Source organism: Pyrgilauda ruficollis, unplaced genomic scaffold, assembly GCF_017590135.1.
Source record: "Pyrgilauda ruficollis isolate IOZ18807 unplaced genomic scaffold, ASM1759013v1 scaffold84, whole genome shotgun sequence".
Taxonomy (NCBI): Eukaryota; Metazoa; Chordata; class Aves; order Passeriformes; family Passeridae; genus Pyrgilauda; species Pyrgilauda ruficollis.
In genome coordinates, this window is record NW_024530377.1 from 427,456 (window position 1) to 451,352 (window position 23,897).

Here is a 23,897-nt window from a genome sequence, read left to right on the forward strand (position 1 = left end):
TGAATTTTTGTAGATGAAGGCATAATTTGAATATTTGCTGTTAAAGCAGGGAGGGGGGACAGGAGTTGTTTCAGTTGTTACATCCAAAGTTACAGCAATAATTGTAACTTTTACCTCATTTCCAAGGCCTCCTTGCACCAAATAATTGTTCAGACTCCTCTGACACTCCCTGAGCTCAGGAAAAAAAATGAAATCTGGTTTTATAAGCTTTATTTTAGGAAAGAACTTTGCTTGGAGTCCTTTAGTTGTTTGTTGGCTCCAATTTCCAATCAAAAGTCTGATTTTAAGGCCAAGGATGCTTCTGTGGAAGAGGAATGTGAATGGTTGGACTTGGGGCTAAAATTCAATTAATTCAGGTAAAACTATAGATTTTATAATATTAAATATTTATATTTATATTTATATGTTAAATATTCATTAATATAGAATTATATATTAAATATTCTATTTATGCAATATTTATGCTTGCACTTAAAACAGAATTTATCAGAGGAAATCATTCAATATTTCCAGTGGTGCTGGGGCCACCAGGCTCTGGAGATTTGTGTTGTGTTTGGGATGGCTCAAAACATGAGGGTGCAGCAAAATGAGATTTTTAGTTTATGGAAATAGGGAAGTTTTCCATTCAAGAGAATTTTTCCAAGGCAGATTTCAGGTTTCTTTAGGAAACCTGATAATTCCCAGTCCTAATCTAAGTGTGACCACAACCCCAGATTTCTTTTAATCAGTGTTTATTTCAGTACAATCCTGTTGTTCTTCTATAATTTTTTGAGTACCAGTGTAGGTAGAAAAATTGAAATTTTGCCACAGGAGAGGTCATGAAACTGAATTATCAGTGGCTTCCTTTTCCTTTCACTTCAAGGAGGGGGAATATTTTTATTTATTGTGGAACAAATCCTCTTTAAAGCAGCTGAACCAGCTCCAAAATTGCTTCTCTGCTGGGGGGAGATGATCAGGCCTAAGAAAACCACATTTTATTGAAAATAAATTGAGATTTAAAGCACATTTACAAACCCTTGGTGCCCCTGTCCTGTTTTTTGTAGGGATCACATGGATTTGAAGAGGGAGTCTAAAGCCATGGAGGATAACGGTTTCTGTGCTGTGCCACAGGTAATGGGAATCCAGCCTTAAATTGGAAATTATTTCTCATTTTTTAGGAATATTGCACAAAACCATGGTTATTTCCAAAATTTAACACTCTGTGCTCTGTGTGGCTTTAGTCACAGGCAGGAGTTCTGTGCTTACACTGATTTATTCTGATTTTCTTCTGGTTTCTCTTTCTTCTCCTGCTGTAAAAACTGGCTGGGATAATTTTAAATCAAAAATTAAAACCTGGCTGGGATCATTCAGGGATTGAAAAAGCCCTTCCCAAATTTCTGCCTCAATGTTTTTTCCAGTGTTGGATGCATTTGGAGATAACCAGTTTTGTGGGATGGCTGTTGGAAACGCTGTAAAATTCATACACATTTCATAAAATTCATGCATTGGGGGAAAATTCTCCTTCTTTGGCCTTAGCACCAATAAATTCCTGAAGGAAATAATGGCAATGCTTGACTAATTAATTAAATTATTAAATCATGCATTCATTCATCCCTGTTAAATGGGGGATGTAGATACCAAAAATCTTTATTCTGATTAAATACCTCACAGGACAGAACTGAATTTAGGAGAAAATGCAGGTTCTACCCCTTATTTCCTATCAAATACCTCTTTTTGTTTTGCTCATTCATTTTGGTGTTAAAAGGAACATTTTCATTAATTTAATCTGCTTCGTATGTCATGTAATTTAATATTAAAATAATATAATTTATTCTGATCTATAACTGCATAGGGCACCATTAATCCAGGAGTTGTAGGAAATTAAAATAAATCTTCATTATTTACAGACTCCCTGCTGGAAATTCCTGCAGATTTTGGGAAGTATCAGTAAAGAAAACAAAAATAAAATTTTTACATAACATAGTAGCAAATAACAGAATAAAATAATGGACTGTGAAACCTTCCAGCATGAGCTGAGCTGGACACAGAGTGCTGCAGAATGAAATAATTCTCAGTCTTCCAAAAACATTTGGATACAAAAAAGTGAGGAAAAGCAGAAGCTTTTTGGTTTTTTTTATATGTGAGGAGGATTAAAATGGTGCTTGAACCAAAGCTGCAGCTTTCTGGAGAGAAATTTAGAATAAAAATGAGGATTTTAAGAGATCAGCAGCTCCATGAAAATCTGATCTGAGAGTTTTATAAAGATGCACCTTGATTGCTGCTTGAAAAGTGAAATTGTGGTGAAACAATTCAGGAGGATGCAGAATTTCCACTTGGCTGTCTCAGAAGTATTTAAGCAAATACTTACTTCCTGAATTAAATATTTTGCTTGCTTTTGAAAGCCAAAAAAAATAATTAAAATGTTGTTTGCTTTTGAACTTTCTGTCTGTTAAACATTCCAGGTGGATTTCAGTCCAGATGTAAAATCCCTTGGGCTGGAGGGTGATGGAACCTTGCTGGACAGGGATAAACCCATTTTATTACCCCTGCTGAGAGCCTTGAATACTCCAGAATTCACGGTAAACTTGGAGAAATAACTTGATTTTTTTATTTTCCCCCAGAAATTAAAATTTATTCATTCAACACCCTCCTTCCCCCAAAACAATCCTGTTGGGTGCAGCGTAAAGAACAATCTGGAGGTGCAGCGTAAAAATATTTGCCAAAATATTACTATTAAGAAATGAAATGAAATGAAATGGAGGAAAATTCCGTTTTCTTTTGGATTGACTGACTTGGATGCACATTCCAGGTGGATTTCAACTCTCTGCCAGAGGAGGTGAAGTCCCTGGCCCGGGATGGCTGCAGAGCCCTGCTGGAGCAGCAGTGCCACGGGGCTGAACGAGCCTTTTCCCAGCTCCTCAGCATCCTCTACACCTCAGGATTTTCGGTAAAAGGAGCAAAATTCCCCTCTTTGTGGTAGGGATGGAGGTTTCTGCCTCCATCACCCTGTGCTACTCCTCCCTTCCCCCAAAATAATCATTATTTTGTTGAATTGTTGGCTGCAGAGCTAAATATATTTCCAAAATATTCCTCTTTTCCCCCTTCTTTTCCCCCTTCTTTTCCCCCTTCTTTTCCCCCTTCTTTTCCCCCTTCTTTTCCTTTCCCTCTTCTTAGATGAGTAGTAGCAAAGATTTGGATGAAATATTGTGATTTTATTAATAAAAACACCACTGTTGGTTGCACTTGATGATCTTAAAGGTCTTTTCTGTGATTGTCAGCTGAACTTTGATTTATAAGAACAAAGGGTAAAAAGGATTTTGATGGCAAATTCTGTAAAATTTGGTGTTTGTTTATCTTTAACCAATCAGCCACGGACCCAAAAGTCATTCTGGATTTCTCTTAATTAATTTACAGTATTTTTACCATGTTTTTGTTGTTCTGTGACTATAATTTAACTCTCTTTTTTATTTTTTTTTTCAGTATGTGAATATTCTTAATATTAATTATGTTATATTCCTCTATGGACATGCCACTGCCCTACTGGGAATAGGACAGCCTGAGGTAGGATATTAATTTATTTGTGTTTTTATTTATTTGTATTTTTATATTTATGTGTATGTTTATAATTAATTGTATATTTATATACAATTTATATTATAATTATATAATATATAATTTGTTATACAATTATTTTATTTTTAAATTTTATTTTATATTTAAATATCGCTTTAATTCCAATTTCTAGCTCAGGCAATTTCCCATCCCTTTTTTGTATCTTCCTAACTGAGAAGATGAGGGGGGAAGGAAACCTCTGGACACATTTTGAAATTGTCCAAATTGAATATATGGGACTAAATCCTTGATGGTTTTGGGTGAATTAAGCTATCAAATAAAACTTCTTTGTGAGCCTTCAAATGAGCATTTGAGTATCAAGAAATTGCAGTCAATAATTTTTATTTCTGCTCTGCACTGGTGTTTTGAACAGAAATATTCTGGTCCTAAAGCAAGAGCCAGGAATTGCTTTGGGTTCTGGGAAATGCCAGAACTGGGGGTTGGTTTTTTTGGGGTGTTTCTTCCTGCAGTGTTTGGTAATATTCAGTGTCTTAAAATGAATTTAAAAACAGCTGAGCTCAGTCATTTAAATTCTTTGTGTTACAGCAACTCCATGTTTACAGAATAAATTGGTTTTTTTTTAAAAAGGAAAGGAAGTTTTGCCTGTGATCACAAGGGTGTGTAATTCCATTTACTGTTCCTAAGATTGATCAGGGAATAGGACACACTGACCCAGTCTAAAGGGGGAAAAGAGCCAGGAAAAGTGGAAATATTCTGGCAAAGCTCCCTGTATTTGTGTCTCACATTTCTTTTGAAGGCATTGGCAAAGGCTGAAGATCAGTTTAAGAAAATAATTGAGGACTATCCAGAAGAAAGTTGTTTTTGTTTGGCACACTATGGAATTGGAAGGGTTTATCTCAGGCAAAACAGGTTGGTCTGATGGAAAAATTCGGGGTTTGTTGGGGAAAAAAAATTATTTGAGGAACTGTGCTTGGTGGGGCTTTAATTTTGCTGTGTTAGTCATTAAATTAATCCATCAGGTGGGTTTAATCCAAAGGGTTTAATAAAATGGGTTTAATCCAGTGGGTTTAATGAAATGTATTTAATCCAGTGGGTTTATTCCAATGGATTTAATAAAATGGATTTAATCCAGTGGGTTTAATGAAATGGGTTTATTCCAGTGGATGTAATAAAATGGATTTAATCCAGTGGGTTTATTCCAGTGGGTTTAATAAAATGGGTTTATTCCAGTGGGTTTAATAAAATGGGTTTAATCCAGTGGGTTTAATGAAATGTATTTAATCCAGTGGGTTTATTCCAATGGATGTAATAAAATGGATTTAATACAGTGGGTTTAATCCAATGGGTTTAATCCAGTGGGTTTAATAAAATTAGTTTAATCCAGTGGGTTTATTCCAATGGATTTAATCCCATATGTTGAATCCAATGGTTTTAATAAAATTAGTTTAATCCAATGGGTTTAATCCAGTGGATTTAATCCAATGGGTTTAATCCAGTGGATTTAAGCAAATGGGTTTATACAATGGATTTAATGCAAGTGGAAGTTTGTTCCTGCTGAGGAGCTGATGGGAGCTGCTGAACAGAGCAGATGTGAGGGAATATTTGGGATTCAGGGATCACAGCCCTGCAGTGGGGGAGAGCTCAGAGGAGAAGAACAAACCCTCTTTGTTCTGAGGGAAAAATGCATCCTAAAGAAATGTGGCTTTATCTCATCCCTGGGGAGCCAGAGAGTGACCTTGGGCTGAGCTGAGGCTCCAGTGAGTCACAAATTCCCTGGAGCTGATAAGCAGGGATGAGTTCCTGAGCTGGCACATCCCAGAGGGACAGGGAGAGCCTGAACTGCAGGGCCAGGACAAGAAACAAACTGGGAGCAAAAAGCTGGAGCTGCTCCCTCCCAGCCAGGGGTTTCTCCCTCGTGGAATCCTGGCTGTGGGAAGCTGGTGGGGGGGATTTTGGGATATTCCTGGTGCTCTGTGGGATCAAAATCCTCCCTAAAGGCTCGTGGTGAGAGCTCCTTATCCGGCTGTGATCCTGCTCCTCTGGGGGAGGGGGGAGAATTCCATGGAAAAGCTTCAGGGTGGAGGTAAAGACAGGGAGACCATGACTCACAGGAAGCACTCAACGTCAGGAAAAATGATTTATTGTCCATTAAAACAGAATTGGAGAGCAGGAAACAGAGTAAAACAACTAAAATCACCTTTCTCCTCCCCTCCTTTATCCCAGGCTGGAATCCACTCCCTCATTCCTGACTCCTCTCCCTCTGAGCTGCCCACAGGGATGGGGAATGGGGGAGGTTTTCTCCCCTGCTCCTCACAGGGATTAAAGGAGGTTTTGTGCAGGATGTTTTTCGCTCTGTCCTGCTCTCCTTGAGGAAAGCACAGCTGGGCCTGGCTGCCTTGGCTCCAGCTGGAATTGGGGTTCTGCCATTGCCCAGGGAGCAGCCCCCAGCTCCCTGCCCCCCTGGCCATGCCAAAATAATGCCAAATGAAGGAGTTTTGGGTCTGAACTTTCTCCCCTCCTGCTGTGGGGTGGCTCAAAGCACGTGCTCAGGGTTGGTGGATGCTCAGAGGGAATTCCTCCTTCCTGGGATCTGCATCCCACTCCTGTCCTTGGGGCTCATTTTCTTGGCAGCCTTGACCCCAAAAAAAAGTCCCTACACAAATGACAACACCTCTGGCTGTTGGATTAAGAAGCCCTTTTTTGACCCAGAGATGGGGCAGCTGAGAGGTGTTTTAAAAACTTTTATTCCATTTTCAGTCTCATGTGAAGGCTGAGACAATACAGATGTTATAATTCACACCATCACATTCAGAAGCCAGCTGAAAACCAACCATCTAGAATTACCCCTCATAAATCTTACTGCAATACATTTTTCATCATTCTATTTCTCCAAAATATCTAGTTTTATTTACAAAACCACCTTTAAAAAATTATTTCCATTTCTCTCAACAATATCTCTCCTATTCCATAACATTTCTAAGCCAGCATTTCTTATCTCAAACTTTACATACAAATCCATGCTATATGAACCTTCTGTCAAGTTTTCAACATTTTCTACAAATCCCTTTCCCAGCTCTGGGCAGTCAGGCTCATCCAGGCAGAGCCATTCCCACTCTGAGCTCAGGGAAAAGCCAAAGCAGAATGCTGTGTCCCCTCTCTGTCCCCCTCACCCTGAATTCCCATGGATCCCTTGGGAGCACAGGCTCATCCCTGCCTGCCTCCCTTCCTTCCTCACACCTGGAGGGTTTTACCTCAAAGATAACCAGAACATTTAAATGTTGGAACCCTGGATGCTGAGAATTTTAAACTTTCTGTGCTGAAAGACACAGACCCTCAAGAGAACACTGCATTTAACCTAAAGCCATAGAGAAGACTTCCAAAATTAGTTAATAACACTATAATTACAAGTGTGGAATTTAATTAGAAGTGTGTGATGTCACCAGGTAGAAAACTTATATAGTAATATATGTAGAACAAGATAAAAGTTTTAAAGCAGAAGCTAATCCTTCTTTTTTACCATGTTCTTTTCCTTCTTCTCCTTCTTCTCATCCTTCCTTCTTCTCCTTCTTTTTCTTCTTCTTCACCTTCACAAGTTTAAGTAGTGTTATATGCTTAGACAAAAAAGTCCACATTACAAGACAGGAATAATTATTAAGTTAAAAGTAAAAATAATTTAAGTGTCATTTCTTAATTAGATAATTTAACCTTAAAAGACCTTATAGAAAAAAAATTAACCATTTTGTAACTTATTAGTAAAATACTATAGAACGCACAACTTACACAACTATAAATAAAAATAATAAACATCTAAATCTAAACATAAAACACCATCTCAAACACTTCAATCCCAACCTTAACAAAAATAAACCCTGAAAACCAGCATTTAATGAGCCAGCTGATCTCTCATCCCCCGTCCTCTCAGTCACCACTGTTTGCTCCTGGCAGGATAAAATTAATGGTGGAAATTTTAGGAAGTTGCTCCCAGGGGATCTGAGTGTGTTTGACCTGTTCCAAACTCCAGGTTTGTTCATGCCCTCGACCAATTCCTGAGGTCAAAGCTGATGATTGATTTCAAGATTTTCCCTGGAGTTTTAACCTGGCCAGGAACAACTCAGGTCATCGAGGAGACACGAATAGAGAATTTACAGGTATGTTTAAAAAAATCCAAAAAACAAATAGAAAGTTGTCCTGCTCCTCCCTGCCAAGATACAGGGGAGATGTGGGTTAAAAAAAGGATGGGGAGCAGCAGGGCAGGGCTTGTGTCAGGCTCTGAGACCTCAAAGTGAGCTGGCAGGACACAGAGGCAGAAATTTCTGTGGGGTGAATTCCAGTTCTCCTTTTTCCACAATGGGAATTGTGCAGTTTCCACAGGCCAGTGGGTTTGGAGAACAAGCTTTGTTTGAGCTCACGAGGTGTAGCCATCTTTCTTTTATCCTTTTTTGTTTATCATTTTTTCATTTATCATTTTTTGTTTATCATTTTTCCATGTATCATTTCCCGTTTATCTTTTTTAATTATTTATCAGAAGTGTCCAAGCAGGGCCTGGGTGTGGCACTCAGTGACAAGTTGGGGATGTGTCACAGGTTGGATTTTGGAGCTCTTTTCCAGCCCCAATGATTTTGGGGTAATGTTTGATTCTCTTCCTTGCACGCTCCCAAACTTTCAGGTGTGAACATGCAACAGAATTCTGGGGAGAACCACTTAAAAATCTGAGCTGGCAAAACCAAGAATTTGATAATTTAAAACAAAACTAGGAGACTTTGACTGTGTAGTTCCTGAATAAAACATTGGGATTTAGTGGTAAAATTCCCTGTTTGACTGGAAAAACCTGACCAGGAGCTGCTCTGCACAGAGGCATTTTTAACACAGCTGAACTGGGGAGGTTTTTCACTTGGCCAAACTGCCCAGACCTGCAGAGTTTGTGGTAGAAATGGCATTTCTGGGCTTTGTCCTGCCAAAAACCACCCTCAGGATTTCTCAGAGACAATCTGGGTACATCCATCCATGGTCTGGGACCTCTGACAATGCAGATGTCTGCCAGGCTTCATCAGGGCTCTGTTCTTGGTGGTGTTAAATTAATCTGGGCTCACTTCTGATGCCTTGTGCAGGCTACCCCAGAGCAGAGGCTGGACAGAGCTAAAGAATAAAGCAGGGATTTATCAAAAGGCCTCCATGGATCCACCTTGGGCAGCACAAGAGCCCAGCCAGGGCTGCACCCAAGATGAACCCAAATGGTCCCAAAATGCACGAGCGCTCCCGGGGTCTCTCCCTGGGATCAGCTCTGCTCCATGTGCACATTGCAGTTCAGTGTCCAATTCCAGCTCAGCCCCTGCACTCCCATCCTGCTTGTTTTTCTCTCTCCAGCCCACGGGGTTTGTGCTCTTGGGCTGAGATTTGGATCATTTGTCCTTGGTGCCCAGCTGGAGCAGGAATTGTTTTGTCTCCCTGCTCTGTGCACAGAGCTCACCATCCCATAATATGAAGCCCAGCCCCACACACTGAAGCAGCACAGAATGTGAAAAATAGAAAAGCTCAAACCTGAGGCATCAGTTCCAGCCCTGCCCTGATTTCACATGAAGCCACTCTGGCGTCTTTCCCTCAGAAATTTTCCTGGGAGCCCTCCCTGGTTCCCCAGGGCCAGCTCTGAGCTTGGTCCTTTTCCCAGGTGCCAGGTGAGACACTCTGGAAATGCTGGGAGTCTTCAGAAATGACCAAAAAACCCCATTTCTGCCCCATAATCTGTTTAATCATTTGGACAATGATAAAACCCTTTGGAATGGGGCAGGATGTGGGATGCTGGCCCAGGACAAACCTGCATTTTTTGGGGTGTTTGAGGCTGTGAGCACTCAGCTGCCAGCGCTTCAAGCAACCCCTGGAATATTTTGGCCATAAAAGGCCAATCTTGCCTGGCTTTCACTAGAAAAGAGTTGGTTTTTTGGGATTAGTCACTGCTTTGCCTAGAGGGATGTGTTTCACTGCAGTCCCCAGGAGTTTGTGAGTAGAAGTTGAATCTTTTCCTGGTTCTGTGCACTTTAACTCTGATAATTCTGTGTTTTCCAGATGGCTTTAAGGAATTATATTGAGGAATGTAAATTCCCTCCAGAGCCAGATGCTGTTTGTCGATATCAGCAGTGCCATGGCTACTCCAAAATCCAAATATATTTTACAGACCCAGACTTTAAGGTAAACTTCCAGTTGAGAAAAGTTTGAGGAGTAAAACTTATCTATTTTCTGCTCCTTTTTATATGATCTGCTGAGCTGAGCACTGCATTTTGTTGTGGTTTTGTTTAAAAATGTTCCATTTTTGCCATTTTCAGGGTTTTATACGTGTTATTTGCTGTCAGCAGTGCAGAGTGGAATTCCACATCAGCTGCTGGAAAAAGCTGAAAACAACAAGCTACAGTGATAAAAATGATAAGGTGAGGGAGGCCTTTGCCAGACTGCCTTTTAGCATCATAGCATTGAGATATGTCAAGGAATTCCACACAATTCAGCAGCCAGGATAAAATGAAGAGAAATGTGGAACTCCTAAAATTATTCTGGAAGTTGACTCTTGGGTGTGAAGTTGGAGGGAGTAAAAGAGTAAAAGATGCCACAGATTTTCCATGATTTTTGATTTTCAGCCCTTCCCAGGTCAACATCCAGGATGTGTTTGGGATTGTGCTTCCTTTAATTGCTTTGGTCACCTCAAATTGAGGAATTAATTTGTGCAGGGATGTAAATGGTGTGGGGATTTAAATGCCTTTGTTGTGTGTGTCCTTTTCTCCTGCAGGATTTCCTTAAGGAAATGTGTTTTACTCCTGATTGTAAAGGCCTTATTTCAAAAATAGCTATTTTCAATTCTTCTGGGCTGGTAAAATGTGAAGTAAGTATGGTCATGTTTTATGTGAAATTAATCAGAATATTAAGGGGGATAAAGCGAAGTGAGAATGTAACTGCAAAAAACCAATTGTGCTGCCTTAACAGAATGTGAGGATTATTTAGGAATATGAATTTCCTGTTCTAATGGAGCAGGAATTGCCCTGTGGTGTTGGTCAGATTGTCATGGATGGGAATGGAGTTCAATGAATTCAATAATCCTTCAGGAATAGCTCCCCAGAGGCACAGGAAAATTGAGAATTCTCCCCAGATTATGAATTCTCCCCAGGGCAATATTGACCTGAGAGAAGCAGAAATGATTGTGGGGTTTGTTGTGTCATAACCCAAACTTAATTCCTGTCCTATCCCTTATTTTGGTAGTTCGAACAAAAAATCCCAAAACTCAAGGAACCACCAAGGGCCTGTATAAAACAGAAATGTTCAAGGTAAGATTCGTCCTGTTTGAATTGATTTGAGAGCAAAGCAGGAGGGATTTTCATGCCTTTTTACAAATATTTTGGAAAGCTTTCCTTGCCCTTGATAAACAAAAAAGTCTGATAAAATCCATTATAATCCAATGGTAAAAGCATTTAGATTGTTCCACAGAATTTATTTTGTGTGAATGTTTAGAAAGTGTAAATAGAAATGTATTTTATGCTGCTGCTGTAGTTACTGATACCCAGACATTTGACATAACTGGGTTGGCAATTTTTTTGGTCAAGTAACCTTTAAATAATGAGGAATCAAGCTGAGAGGACAAACAAAACAGGTTTTTTAAAAAGGAAAGGAAGAAAATGTTAATATTTGGTTGAAAATGCTGAGTGATAAATTAAGAATAAGAGTATTGAAGCCAATCCTAATTTAGACATCCTTAATGGGAGTAAAAGTTGTTACATCTTGAGGAAATCAACATTTTTAGGAAGTTTTGTGGTCTCTGCTTCTAAATGAAGACCACTTTTATTCCATTTGTACTTTCCAGTGTGATATTTGCACCTCAATTAACGTTTGACTGGCTGCTGAATTGCTTTTTGCAGTCTTAGGAAGATAAAAATGAAGGAAGAAAAGAAACAGCGGCGAAAACGAGCGCGAGAAGAGGCCAGGAATTGTGCCAGGAAAAAAGCTGAGGAAAAGCAGGAGGGAGATGACCAATCCCAGTTCAGCCAGCACAGGGGTGGGTGAAAATGGGGAGTTTTGGGCTGATTTCTCCATGGGAAGGGTGGGCACTGGAGTGGGAGGTTTGGGGTCCCCATCCCTGGGGTGTCCAAGGAAGGAGCTCTGGGCTGGGACAAGGTGGGGATCAGAATCAAAGGTTGGGTTTGATGATCCTGGAGGGCTTTTCCAGCCTCACTTTTCCTGGGATTCTGAGTTAGCACAAATCAGTGGGATCAGCATTCTGAATAATCCCAGCTTGATCACAGCAGAATCCGAATACTGAGCATCACCCCCCTGTCAAAAATTTGAATTTTTACTTCAGACAAATTTTATTTCACTTCTGGTTTTATTGTCCAGACTGCTGGGGGATGTTACTGTGTGGTTTCATTGCTGTGTGGTTTTATTCCTTGTAGAAAATTTTCCTTGGCTGATTCCTGCAGAATCAGCCTGGAGGGGGGAAAGGCTCCAATTCTGAGTAAACCCATTGGAAAGGGATTTCAGGAAAAGCACCCTGGGACACTGTTAGAGAAGAAAATATCTCAAATAAAGACAGAGTGATCTTGAAAAGTTCATTTCAGATGATTGGGGGAAAAAATATTTCAGTCTGTGGCTTTGTAAGCATTTAAAGCCTCAGTTTATGCTGTGATGGATGATGGCTGCTCCACATTCCAGAGCTGGGAACTTCCCCTGCAGCTTCTCAGGGCAAAGGAAAAGGGGGCATGTTGGAAAATGATTTTTTTAATCTGTATTATCAACTTGGGATATAATTAATTTATAATTTCCTAGGATTCCTTGTTAAATACTCTGGGGTGCATTTTTTTCATCCCATGCTTGGTGCTGTCTGGGTGCCTGTTACCTGTTCTGTGGCATATCCTGAAAATTTGGGAGATTTTGGCTTCCCTGTGGATTTGTAAAATCATTTATTATTATAACTTCATTTATTTCCTGTTTGTTTTGTTTTAATTCTTTGCTCTCTCCTTTTCTCTGGCTCATCTTTAGTTGTAATCCTTGGAGCCACTGCAGGTCACTGTGACCTCATCCTAAAATCTGGGCAAGGTGTTTGTTTGTTTAAACAAAAATTTAAATGTATGTTGGATCAAATTCCTAATGCTGAGGATGTATGGGGAGAAATAATTCTTTAAATCCTGTAATTCTCAGTGTAAAACAAATAATTAGAATGAAACCACTTAACCCAAATTATCTGTGCTTTTTAAGTTGGTTTAAGTTTTTGAGCTTTTTTAAGGTTTTTGAGCTTTTTAAAGTTTTTAGAGCTTTTAAAAGTTGCTTTTTAAGTTGGAATTGTGGTAAGGACAACGAAATCTTGCTGGTTTTGTGCTTTTTTTAGTTGCAATCTTTTGACTTTTCCAGGTTCTGGCCAGGATTTATACTCTGGGGACCTGATCCTGCAGCACATCCGGCGCAATTCCGAGCAGATCAAAGCTGCAGTCCCTGACACTTCCAAATTATTAGAGGAATTACTGGCCTGGGGTGTGATCAGAGAGGAGGATTTCACCTCGTATTCCCAAATGAGCAGCACTCCCCAGGAGGTGCTGGAGCAGCTGCTGAGCTCCTTAATCCAGGAGAAGGGGCGGGTGCGGAGCAGGGGCTTCCTGCACGTGCTGAGCCAGCTGGGAGAGGTGGATCCCAAAGTGCACAAGTGGCTGCAGCACCTGGATCACCTGGGTGGGTTCTGGGCAGCACAGGAAATTCTCTCTTTTCCTCATTGAAACAGCAAAGCAAAACTTCTCCTCTTTGTCCTTTCCCTGATTTCCAGAGGGGAGCACAGCTTGGGTGGCTCGGGAGCTCGGCAGGGATTTGGCAGAGAAAATTCAACAATTTTTAATGGTCCTAGGACTCCAGAATGGGCTTAAATGCTGATATTTGTAGCAATAGCCTGATTTTGGAGAGTAAATAATGGTGGGGTTTTGCCATTAAACTTGGAAATAATTTCATGCTGGTACTCTGCAGTTTCCTGATGGGTTTATGATGGAAAAAAAGTGGAATTTTGGGGTTTGGGGTTCCTAATTTTGCTTTTTCACATCCATATCCTTCCAAGAATTCAATTCTATTCTATTCTATTCTATTCTATTCTATTCTATTCTATTCTATTCTATTCTATTCTATTCTATTCTATTCTATTCTATTCTATTCTATTCTATTCTATTCTATTCTATTCTATTCTATTCTATTCTATTCTATTCTATTCTATTCTATTCTATTCTATTCTATTCTATTCTATTCTATTCTTTGGAGAGTAAATAATGGTGGGGTTTTGCCATTAAACTTGGAAATAATTTCATGCTGGTACTCTGCAGTTTCCTGATGGGTTTATGATGGAAAAAAAAGTGGAATTTTGGGGTTTGGGGTTCCTAATTTTGCTTTTTCACATCCATATCCTTCCAAGAATTCAATTCTATTCTATTCTATTCTATTCTATTCTATTCTATTCTATTCTATTCTATTCATATCCTTCCAAGAATTCTACTTTCCTCTATTCTATTCTACTCTGTCCCATCCTATCCTGTCCTGTCCTATCCATTCATAGAATAGATCCAAATCTTATTATTATTATACAAATAACAATTGGTGAGAGCAGAATTTATATCAACCCCATTCCTCGTTTTTTTTTAGCATTTCCAAGACACAAAAGCTCTCACATCATCTGTACATGGAATTTCTGGACCAAACTCTTGCCCTTTGAAGAGGAATATCCCATTTTAAGCATTAAAAATTTAAAGCTGGAATGAAATATTGGGATTTTTTTTCCCATCTTTTTCAGGTCTGACGGCTACAGAAAACTTTCTCCTTCAATATGGCCCAGTTCTGCAAGAGCTTGACCTTTCTATTTTAACCCCACTGTGGAACCAGAAATATGGCAGTAAATTTGATTATGTGGCAGCTGATAGTGAAAAGCAAGAAATCTGTGATTATTTCCTCACCCCTCCCCTAGAGAAATCCCGTTGTTTTATATGGCTTTTAGAGGAAAACAGAGAACATTTTCCAGACCTGCATCAAGCTTTAGATGAATTCTTTGATAAAATGGGTGAGTAGGCAAAGGGATCAAACATTTCCAGTAAAAATTCATTTTTATTGTGCATTTTTAACATTAAAGTTCTGCAGCTGCAGTTTTGGAGCTGCTTTGGTGGTGTTGGATGAAGGATTAGAGCAATAATTCCTGGGATTTCACAGTTAAATTGTAAATTAATTAAAATATTGTTATTTCCATCAATCACCATGAATTTTATCCTTTCAACAGATGATCCAACCATTATATTAAAGAAGCAGGGAAATGAGAATTTATCAGTAAGTGAATTTCATTTCTCTTTGGCCTCAGCTCGGAAAGAACTTTTTGCTATTTTAGAAAAGGAAATATTTTGCAGCCTGGTCCTTCAGACTTATTGGAGACTTAATCTCTCGTTTTAGCTCCCTTTTAAATTATTTGATATTTGAATTACTTAATAACAGTTTTTCAAGTGTGCCTCATTCTGAATCACTTTTTGATTGGTGGCATCATTAAAATCCATCCCAATTGGCCGAAATAGATTTTGGATTTCAGTTAATTCTGTGTTTGAGGCACCCTCGTTTGAAGTTCTTGTCTGCAGTTAAATGTACCTTTACAAATCCAGGATTTACTTTTGATTGAGAATCAAGCTTCAAGAGTTAATTCATGTACATATTAATAAAATGCAGAATTTTTAATGTGCGCATTAATAAAATGCAGACTTTTTAATGTACATATTAACAAAATGCAGAATTTTAAAGTGTACGCTAATAAAATGAAGAATTTTAAATGTACATGTTAATGAAATGCAGAATTTTTAATATACATGCTAAGGAAAGGCAGAATTTTTAATGTACATCTTAATGAAATGCAGATTTCTTTCAATCTACACATTAATTACATGCAGAATTTTAATGTTCATGTTAATAAAATGCTGAATTTTTAATGTACAGTTAATGAAATGCAGATTTTTTTTAAATCTATACATTAATGAAATGCAGAATTTTTAATGTGCACATTACTAAAATTCAGATTTTTACATGTATACATAAATAAAATGCAGAACTTGTTTTCTTTTTCATTTCCTGACTTGGGGAAATCCAAGAATGAAATGAAAACCAGCACAAAAAACTGCTTTGGTTTCAGTGTTACAGCCTAGAATAACTTGTAATTATTCTGTTCTTGTGTAATCCCAATCCTGTTAAAGAATAATTTCAATTTCAGTTCCTTCATCTTTGTTTTTCTTGGAAAACCGAAACGTTTACCAATCCTGTGCCTTCATTTTATTTTCTGTTTCAGAATAATGAAATCAAAGTTAAAAACAAAAACAGGAAGAAGAATTTGAAAGATTCAAAGGTCAGTAACTTTGGAAGCTGCTGAAGCAGCTTTTACCAAGCAGGTACCATTTATTTACTACTAAAAACCCACCAAAAAATTGGGATTTTTTTAGAATTTCTGGCATTCAGGTGGATGGGAGCTGTTTTTGTAAATACCTTGAGGAGATTCCTTACTGAAGTGGCTTTTCCTGAAGTAAAATTAAGCTGTTAAGACCTAAATGATACGGTTTTGTTTAAATTTATCAGTATAAAAGCTAATTAAAAATTTATTTATGACTCCCTTTGGCTCTGACTGGAGGCACCTTCCACTGGCTTAATTCTCAATTATCGTTGTGATTTTAATTTTCCATGTGGGAAGATGGGAATTCAGTGCAAAAACTCCATTTCATGCTCACAAATGTGATTAATTATTCATTATTTTATAGATTTTATTGGAATATTATTCTGCCTGAATTTTCTGCTGCTTTTTGGAGGATTTTGCTTTATTGAAAACCTCATGCTCTCACCACTTCATCATTTTTCTAGAATTTCAAGAGTAAACTTCATATTTTTTCCTCAGGATTTATTTTTCTGACTCAGGTGCATGTATTTGTGTATTTCTAAATTATTAGATAATAAAAACAAAGACAATTAAAATGTCTATAATGGTATAGACAATAATAATAACCAGAGTTGTATGGGGAATTAGGGATAACTCCTGCTTGTGGTAAATTTGTTACAGACTCAAATTTAAAAGAAAGTTTAATTAAATTTTGATGAAATTGGTAAAAAAGAAGGATTTGGGGCTGTATATTCCAAGTTCTCTTTCCCAAATAAGTTCTGAAAAAGAAATTAATAACTTTAATTAAGAATTTTCTTGCTGTGGCTTAGCACTGATAATTTTACCTGGAAATTTTGCAGTTCATAATGAACACGGTGAATTTAAAGAACAAAATTCAGTGTAAATAAGTTACTCCTGGTCTTTGCAGTGGATTATTTTACATTAGTTTTTGTGAGATAAAAACTAAAAGGAATCTGTTTTTAATTAGCCTATTTTAGTATTATCCAGTGGAGTTAGTACAGCACCACGAGAAGAAGAGAAGATATTTATAGAAGAAAATAATTTGTGAGTATTTGATTCTGCTTTTATTGCCCAAACTCCAAACTGCTGGAGAAGAATCCCTTAAAAACACCAAGGTTGGGTTAACTTGATTTTTTTTTTTTTCTGATTTTTAAGGTACAGAGATTTTTCCAATGAACCCTTTGTAATCCCAGAATATCTCCAGGAGCAACTGGAGGAATTCGAAGTTCGCTATAATATTTCAAATAGTAACAGTTATCAAATGAATAATAATAATAATCCAGATCCAATCTCTGAGAATTTATATGAGTAAGTATAAATTTCTGTATTTAGGAGCTTCAGGGGGTTTAATTTTACTTCATAATTTTAATAATTTTTTGGATTAATTGGGATCCTGGTGTGTGTAGAGTGACTATGAAGGAATGGATAAATGGATTAAAAAACTTTAATTAATTATAACTTGGTTTTTTTTTAAGTTATTTCTCTCAAATCTTGGAAGAGCATGGCCCTCTGGAAATTAATAATAAATTACTGGTTGGGGAATATGAAAATTTCCCTGAGGAGACTCGGAAGGTGGTGGAAGATGAAGGCGGCCTGCAGGCCTTCCTGCTGAAATCCCTTCGTTTCATCATGGTGGATAATCTGATTGGCCTAAGGAAGCACTCGGTCCTTTTTGAAGGAAATCCAAGCAGAAATGGGAATAAAGAAGAAAATCCACCTGGGGAATTCCAGGGGAGTTCTTCCCCCAGCAAGCTGCCCTTGAATCCCTATGCCCAGGAGTTCAAGCCTCTCTCGTACCCTTTGGGTGCCCCTTTGGCAGCAGCTCCTGATTTAGCAAATTATCACACCCAGCAATATTTTCCCTGCTCCTTCCCTGCCTCCTGCATTCCTGGGAATCCTCTGGAAAATGAATGTGTTGATTCCATGGAAAATGAGACTCCATTTTCAGGTGTTTTGCTAAAGGACTTCGAGCCTCCAGGCCCGGCTGTGTTTTTACCTCAGAGCTCCTGGGGTTATCAGTATGGAATATTGCCCCTGGCACAGGCTGGCTTTATTTATGCTGATCCTGCAGCTCCTCAGGAAAATCAGGAATCAGCAATTCCAGGTGGGAAATACAGTCCTGAGGGTTTTGTGCCAGGTGAAATCCAGGACTACAGAGGCTCTTGGGGCCAGTTGGAGAACTTGGATAAAAAGGATTCTGCTTTTCCAAACGGTTCAGATGAAGCTGAGGGAGGCAAATGTGTTAAAAAGGAAACAGGAAGTAAAAATAAACCTGGCATGAAGAGCAATCCTCACACAAAGATGGTGGCTGTTCAGGTAAGGAGTGGGAAAAATGCTGGAAAGGTTTTATGGCCACCAGGATGAGCAGAGGGATGGAGCAGCTCTGCTGGCAGGAAAGGCTGGCACAGCTGGGATTGTTCAGCTGCACAGGAGAAGCTTTGGGCTGAGCTCAGGGTGGCCTTCCCTGCAAGATTCCTGCTAAAAATCCATGTTGTATCCCTGGTGTAGAGCTCTTCCATTGTTGTGTTTTCATCCCAGACTTACAGATTCCAGGCCCAGTTAATGACTAAGATTAAACCTTTCCACATGGCAGGGGTGGCAGTGGATGAGTTTTAAGGTCCCTTCCAACCCAAACCATTCCATGATTCCTGAGAACTTTCTGTGATTAGTCATTTTTCATTTGTAATTCTTCAGAGCTGCTCACTGAATTTTTGTTGTTCCTGAAGTTCCTGCAGCTCTTTTTCCCTTTGTGTCACACAGGGAACTGCTGCACAAAAGTTTCAGTTCACTTTAGAGAGGAAGCAAAGTCATTCTGTGTTGTTATTTTTCTCCTTTTGTGATGAGTTCAGGGATTTATTTTCACTTCCACATCATTTGAGGGTTTGGATTTGTGGAGGAGGTTCAGGGGGAACCTTCTCATTCTCTACCACTCCCTGACAGGAGGGTGAGACACTTCCTGCAAATCTTAATTTTTCAGATTTTTAGAGCATAGCTTTGTTTAAAGACCCACAGAACTCCCTGGAGTTGCTCATGGTCAATGAAATCAGGAGAAGAAAAAATAAATCCCTTTCAGAAACACCTCCACAATGTTTTCCTACATCATTTCTAGGCCTGGATTAGAGTTGGACTTACAAAACCCTCAGTGAAGTACAAAAGCTCCAAACCAGAGCAGCTCGTCTATGAACTGAGATTTTTAATCAAATTCTCCTATTTTTTCTGTTCTAGGTAAATCAGGAAGTTGCTGATAGGGAAACCAATACTTTGCCTTTCCATCCATTTGAAAATCAACAAGTAAGTTGCCTGCATCCTGGTTTACATTTCTCATGGGAGAAATGGGAGGTTAAAAGAATGTCCAAAAAATGAACAGTGAAATTAAAATTCTCTGAGAACAACAGGTTTTTACAGATATTTTGAATTTTGGGTTGTTTGGCTGTTTTTGTGTTCTGTGATGTTCTTGGAAGCATCACCCAGCCTCACGAGGAAGTGATTTTTGAGCTTTGCTCTGATATTTGATATTCTGATTGTTTTATTCTAAGCGATTCAGATGTTGAATGTTTGAGGTATTTCCTCACCCAAAACCTGGATTTAAATATTCCATTTGGGCATGGAGACAGTTCAGACTGGTGTTAATGGCAGGTTTATGTCTGTACCAGGAGGTAAAAGTGAGAAAATGTGACCTTTGAACTGGGAGCTGGCATCAATCAAACTGGTTTTTGTAACTGATTAATTTCCAGGGGGATATTCTCCGTATGGAAAAGGAGCACCAGGTATTGCAAGAACAACTCAGAGAAGCAGAGGAGAAATTTGAGCAGTCACAGAGCAGGAGCTTGGAGGAAATTGCTGCTTGGGAAGAGCTCCTGAAAAAAAGTATTGAAGAGACTGAGGTAAAGGTTTTCCCATGGATCAGAGGTTGTGGAATCCCTGGGATCCCTGAAGTGTCCAAGGAGCTTGGGGCACCCCAGCCATTCCAGCATTCCCTGACTGATCCCTGATTTGGGGTTTGCAACAGTAATTAGGAAATTATTTTGTAGATATGAGGTAATTCTTGGGAGAGTACTGTTGGTAAATTTGAATTGTTTGGTTAAAATGTGTGAGAAATCACAGTGATGTTTGGTTTTGTGTGCTTGTAATATGAACTGTTTTACTGAGGTGTGTTAATGTTTATTGTTGATATGTTTTATCTAAAGGATATTAGGTATTGGCTTAAAATCCCTAAAAGGTGTTTTTTGGTATATATCTTGTTTATTTATATTTATTGGTAATGTAATAGTAATAATTGTTGGTTTTGATTGACTTACTGTAGGAGTATTGATAGTAAGAGTCAAATATCCTCAGTCTGCTCCAACTTTTATCAGAATAAACCACAGTTTTCAGAAATGAAGTTTCCTTTTCTGCCTTCAGGTGTCCCAGAATGAGCTGGATTGGTTCCACCAAGACTCAGAAGCACAAATGAAGAAATGGCAGCAGGAGAAGAAAGAAAATCGAGAGAATTTAAAAGCTCTGAAGGGCACAGCTAAAAAACACTCAGACACAAATGAGAGGTACAGCTGTAAATAGATTTACATCCCCTCATTCTGACAGTAAAAAGACTTCAGAACTCTTTCAGGAAATTTAATCCTTGGCTGTGAAACCAGCCAGACATTTTCTCCCAGTGTTAGGCTGGAATATGGATATGGCCCCTATCTTATTTTGAATTTTTTTGGCAAATTACAGGTAAACATCTGAAATATCTTTTAAATAACTGATGAAACTGATTTAGCAATAATTCTCCTGATCAGATTTGACAATTCCTACTGTATTTTAATGTCCTCTGAGTTTATAGAGCCCAGACTTTGGTCCTTGAATGCCTTTGTTTTATCTTTAGTCTTAAGTAGTTTGGGCCAAATCTCTCCTGAAAAAATCATCAGCCTGGTTTTATCTTAATCACTGCTTTATTAGCAATAAAGTTAAATGTATTTAGAATAGAATCCCTGAGTAGTTTGGGTTGGGATGGACCTTGAAGACCATTTATTTCCACTCCTCCCACTGTCCCAGGTTGCTCCAACCTGACCTTGGACACTCCCAGGACTGGGAATTCCATAATTCCTCAGGGATTAAACAGGATCCAAACCCTACAGATTGTCCCGCTGGTTATAGAGGAACATGTCCCATATTTGCAAATAAACCTTTTCCACAGCAAGCTCAAGAAATGTTTCATTCCTGTAGGTATTTGAAGACCATTGATGACAAGGAAAAGCAATATAATACATGTTTAAATACATTTCTGGAGACCAGGTAAAACTCATGTTCCTTCCAGCAATATTTACATTTTTCTGCCTCACTCTGGGTAAAGGTTTAGGGGAAAATCAGCACTTTAACCCATATTTCTTACTCTTAGTTTGCTTTTACTTGCCATGAGTAAATACTAATATTTAGAATAAAGAAAATCCTACTCTCATACATTTGCCTTGATTACATGACACTGAGTAGCTGTATAAAACCTCTAAAATGGCATAAATTTTAAATGCTGCTCTGCTGTGAATGTTACTCAAATATTTCATTTCTTTTTCTTTCACAGTAATAAATTTGCTAGTGAGAAAGGCAAATTAGAAGAGCTGATAAAAAAGAGTCAGGATGACAGCCAGGAGTGTGAGAAAAGAGCTGTTAAAGCAGAGGTACAACCAAAAAAAATCCTTGAAAAGCTTTTGTTACAGCTGGGGTTGTGCTGATTGGAGGTGGGGGAACGGTATCAAAGATGTTGAGTAAATATTGGAAATGCCAAGGATGGAAATTCCACCTGAAAATTCCTCACTGTAGGAACAGTGTGTGCACTTTGTATCCTCAAACTCTTACTAAATTTTAAATTCTTATTACATTTTAATTCTTAAATGAAATTCTTAAATTCTTATTAAAACCCAGTTTGAGGTTTTATCCCTTTTTTTCTTGTTTGTTTAACTTGGTGTTGGTGGTTTTTTTGGGTTGGTGTTTTTTTGTGACTTTTGTGGTGGGGTTTTTGAGGTGGGGTTTTGTTTTGGGGTTGTTTTTTTTTTTTTTTGGTTGGGTTTTTTTGGTTTTTTTGTTTGTTTGTTTGTTTGTTTGTTTTTTGGGGTTTTTTTGTTGTGTTTTGTTTTTAAAATTTTTGTTTGTTTGTTTTTGTTCTTTTTTGTCACAGGTCTCAGTGCTCCAGACCTGGAAGGAAACTGAAATCTGGAAGCTCAAAGGCACCATTGCCAAGGCAGAAGGAAATCTCAGGATGCTGAAGGCACTGGGCAGGTCCTGGCAGTTCCCACCAGGAATTCCACTGCTTCTGCTTGTTATTTATTTACTATATAATGCTTATTTTATATTCTATAATTATATCTACTATAGTTCTTATTTTATGTAGTTATATGGAATATATAGTATTTATATGAATAATAAACAATAATAATAAAAAATTAATAGTAGTAGTAGTATAAAAGTGCACAGAATTGGGGGTAAATAATATTGCCCCAAACAAAATTCAGCTGGAAGTTGAGTTTCATCCTGATCCTTGTTGTCTTTCTGAGCTGGGAAAATCAGATTATCTGGGTGGTAGTAGTAGTAATAGTAATAATAATAAAATAATAATTCAGTTATTCCTGCCCAGTATCCCTTGAGCTGCAGTGCAACTGATTTTAACCTGAAATCCTTTGAAAACTTGAACTGGAATTAATTGTTGAGGGAGGAACTGTTGGGCCAACAGCACTGGTGTTAAAAATAATGGGAATGTTGGAGTTTAACTGTAAATCCTCGATATTCCAGCAGCTCAGCTTCAGCAGCTCCTGTGTTGAAGTCCCAGATTGATTCCTGGGAAATATTTATTTCAAATGTCAAGAAACAACTGGAAAAAGTCGAGGTAAAATTTCATTTCTCTCCACCAGCTTCTCAGTTGAACTTTGGAAATGAAAGCATTAAATAACTTTGCATTTGTTTGTTAAAACACCAGTAGCTTGTCCTCCAAATGCTGAGGGGAATTTTTTTAATTACAAAAGAAAGGAGACAGTTTGGAGTCCAGGCTGCTGATTTCTAGTGGATATATTCACTATTTTAAAAGCAAAAATCTGCCTTTTATACACTTGCTTCAAAATTGGGGCCCCACATGTGGTGGTTTTGATTTGTTGAGATTTTACGAATTTCAAGATTTAATTTAATTAATTTAATTTTAAGATTTTTGCATCACTTTCCTAGATTTCCTCCTATTCCAAACCACGACACAATATTAACAAGTCTGTTATTTTTGTTGGTGACCTGTCCATGGAAGTTCTTAAAAAAAAAAACAACCCAAAAACCCAGGGAACTCTGTGAGAAGCTGACTGTAAAATGTGATTTTTAATGAGGAGGGAGCTCAGGTTGATGCTGCTGATGGTTGGTTTTCCTTCTGCAGGCTGAGTATGAAGAGAAAATCGAGCTGGTGAAGAACGGGGCCCGGAACTGCCTCAGTAAAGTGGAAATTGTGGATTTTCCTTGGCCTCAGGGGTTTGCTGTGAGTATCCCACCTTCCACAGCAGCTCCAGTGCCTGGCATTTCCCTTGGCATGGCTGGCACTGCTGGGAGGTGTCCAGAGCTGGAATTGCAGCCTTGGACACAGCAAGCTCTGCCTGCAGCCAGGGGATGCTCCAGAGGAACAGGGGAGGAATACCATATTAACAAGTCTATTATTTTTGTTGGTGACCTGTCCATGTAAGTTCTTAAAAAAAAAAAAAAAAAAAAAAACAAAAACCCAGGGAACTCTGTGAGAAGCTGACTGTAAAATGTGATTTTTAATGAGGAGGGAGCTCAGGTTGATGCTGCTGATGGTTGGTTTTCCTTCTGCAGGCTGAGTATGAAGAGAAAATCGAGCTGGTGAAGAACGGGGCCCGGAACTGCCTCAGTAAAGTGGAAATTGTGGATTTTCCTTGGCCTCAGGGGTTTGCTGTGAGTATCCCACCTTCCACAG

The 23,897-nt window shown here is 38.5% G+C and overlaps 1 protein-coding gene across 1 annotated transcript in view; it reads left to right on the plus strand.

Annotated features, from left to right (window-relative positions):
- Positions 1-23,897, plus strand: part of TTC3 (tetratricopeptide repeat domain 3) — a 55,240-nt gene that overhangs the window by 26,547 nt on the left and 4,796 nt on the right. The window contains exons 17-42 of the mRNA XM_041487786.1: positions 1,044-1,110; positions 2,442-2,558; positions 2,789-2,926; positions 3,460-3,540; positions 4,349-4,461; positions 7,574-7,700; positions 9,613-9,735; positions 9,870-9,971; positions 10,325-10,417; positions 10,792-10,856; positions 11,445-11,581; positions 12,931-13,245; positions 14,342-14,605; positions 14,819-14,865; positions 15,863-15,919; positions 16,929-17,005; positions 17,117-17,269; positions 17,437-18,277; positions 19,187-19,252; positions 19,696-19,845; positions 20,363-20,502; positions 21,167-21,235; positions 21,519-21,615; positions 22,113-22,213; positions 22,724-22,817; positions 23,346-23,444. Coding sequence (XP_041343720.1) covers positions 1,044-1,110; positions 2,442-2,558; positions 2,789-2,926; positions 3,460-3,540; positions 4,349-4,461; positions 7,574-7,700; positions 9,613-9,735; positions 9,870-9,971; positions 10,325-10,417; positions 10,792-10,856; positions 11,445-11,581; positions 12,931-13,245; positions 14,342-14,605; positions 14,819-14,865; positions 15,863-15,919; positions 16,929-17,005; positions 17,117-17,269; positions 17,437-18,277; positions 19,187-19,252; positions 19,696-19,845; positions 20,363-20,502; positions 21,167-21,235; positions 21,519-21,615; positions 22,113-22,213; positions 22,724-22,817; positions 23,346-23,444 — 3,733 coding nt within the window. The remainder of the gene's footprint in view (positions 1-1,043; positions 1,111-2,441; positions 2,559-2,788; positions 2,927-3,459; positions 3,541-4,348; positions 4,462-7,573; positions 7,701-9,612; positions 9,736-9,869; positions 9,972-10,324; positions 10,418-10,791; positions 10,857-11,444; positions 11,582-12,930; positions 13,246-14,341; positions 14,606-14,818; positions 14,866-15,862; positions 15,920-16,928; positions 17,006-17,116; positions 17,270-17,436; positions 18,278-19,186; positions 19,253-19,695; positions 19,846-20,362; positions 20,503-21,166; positions 21,236-21,518; positions 21,616-22,112; positions 22,214-22,723; positions 22,818-23,345; positions 23,445-23,897) is intronic.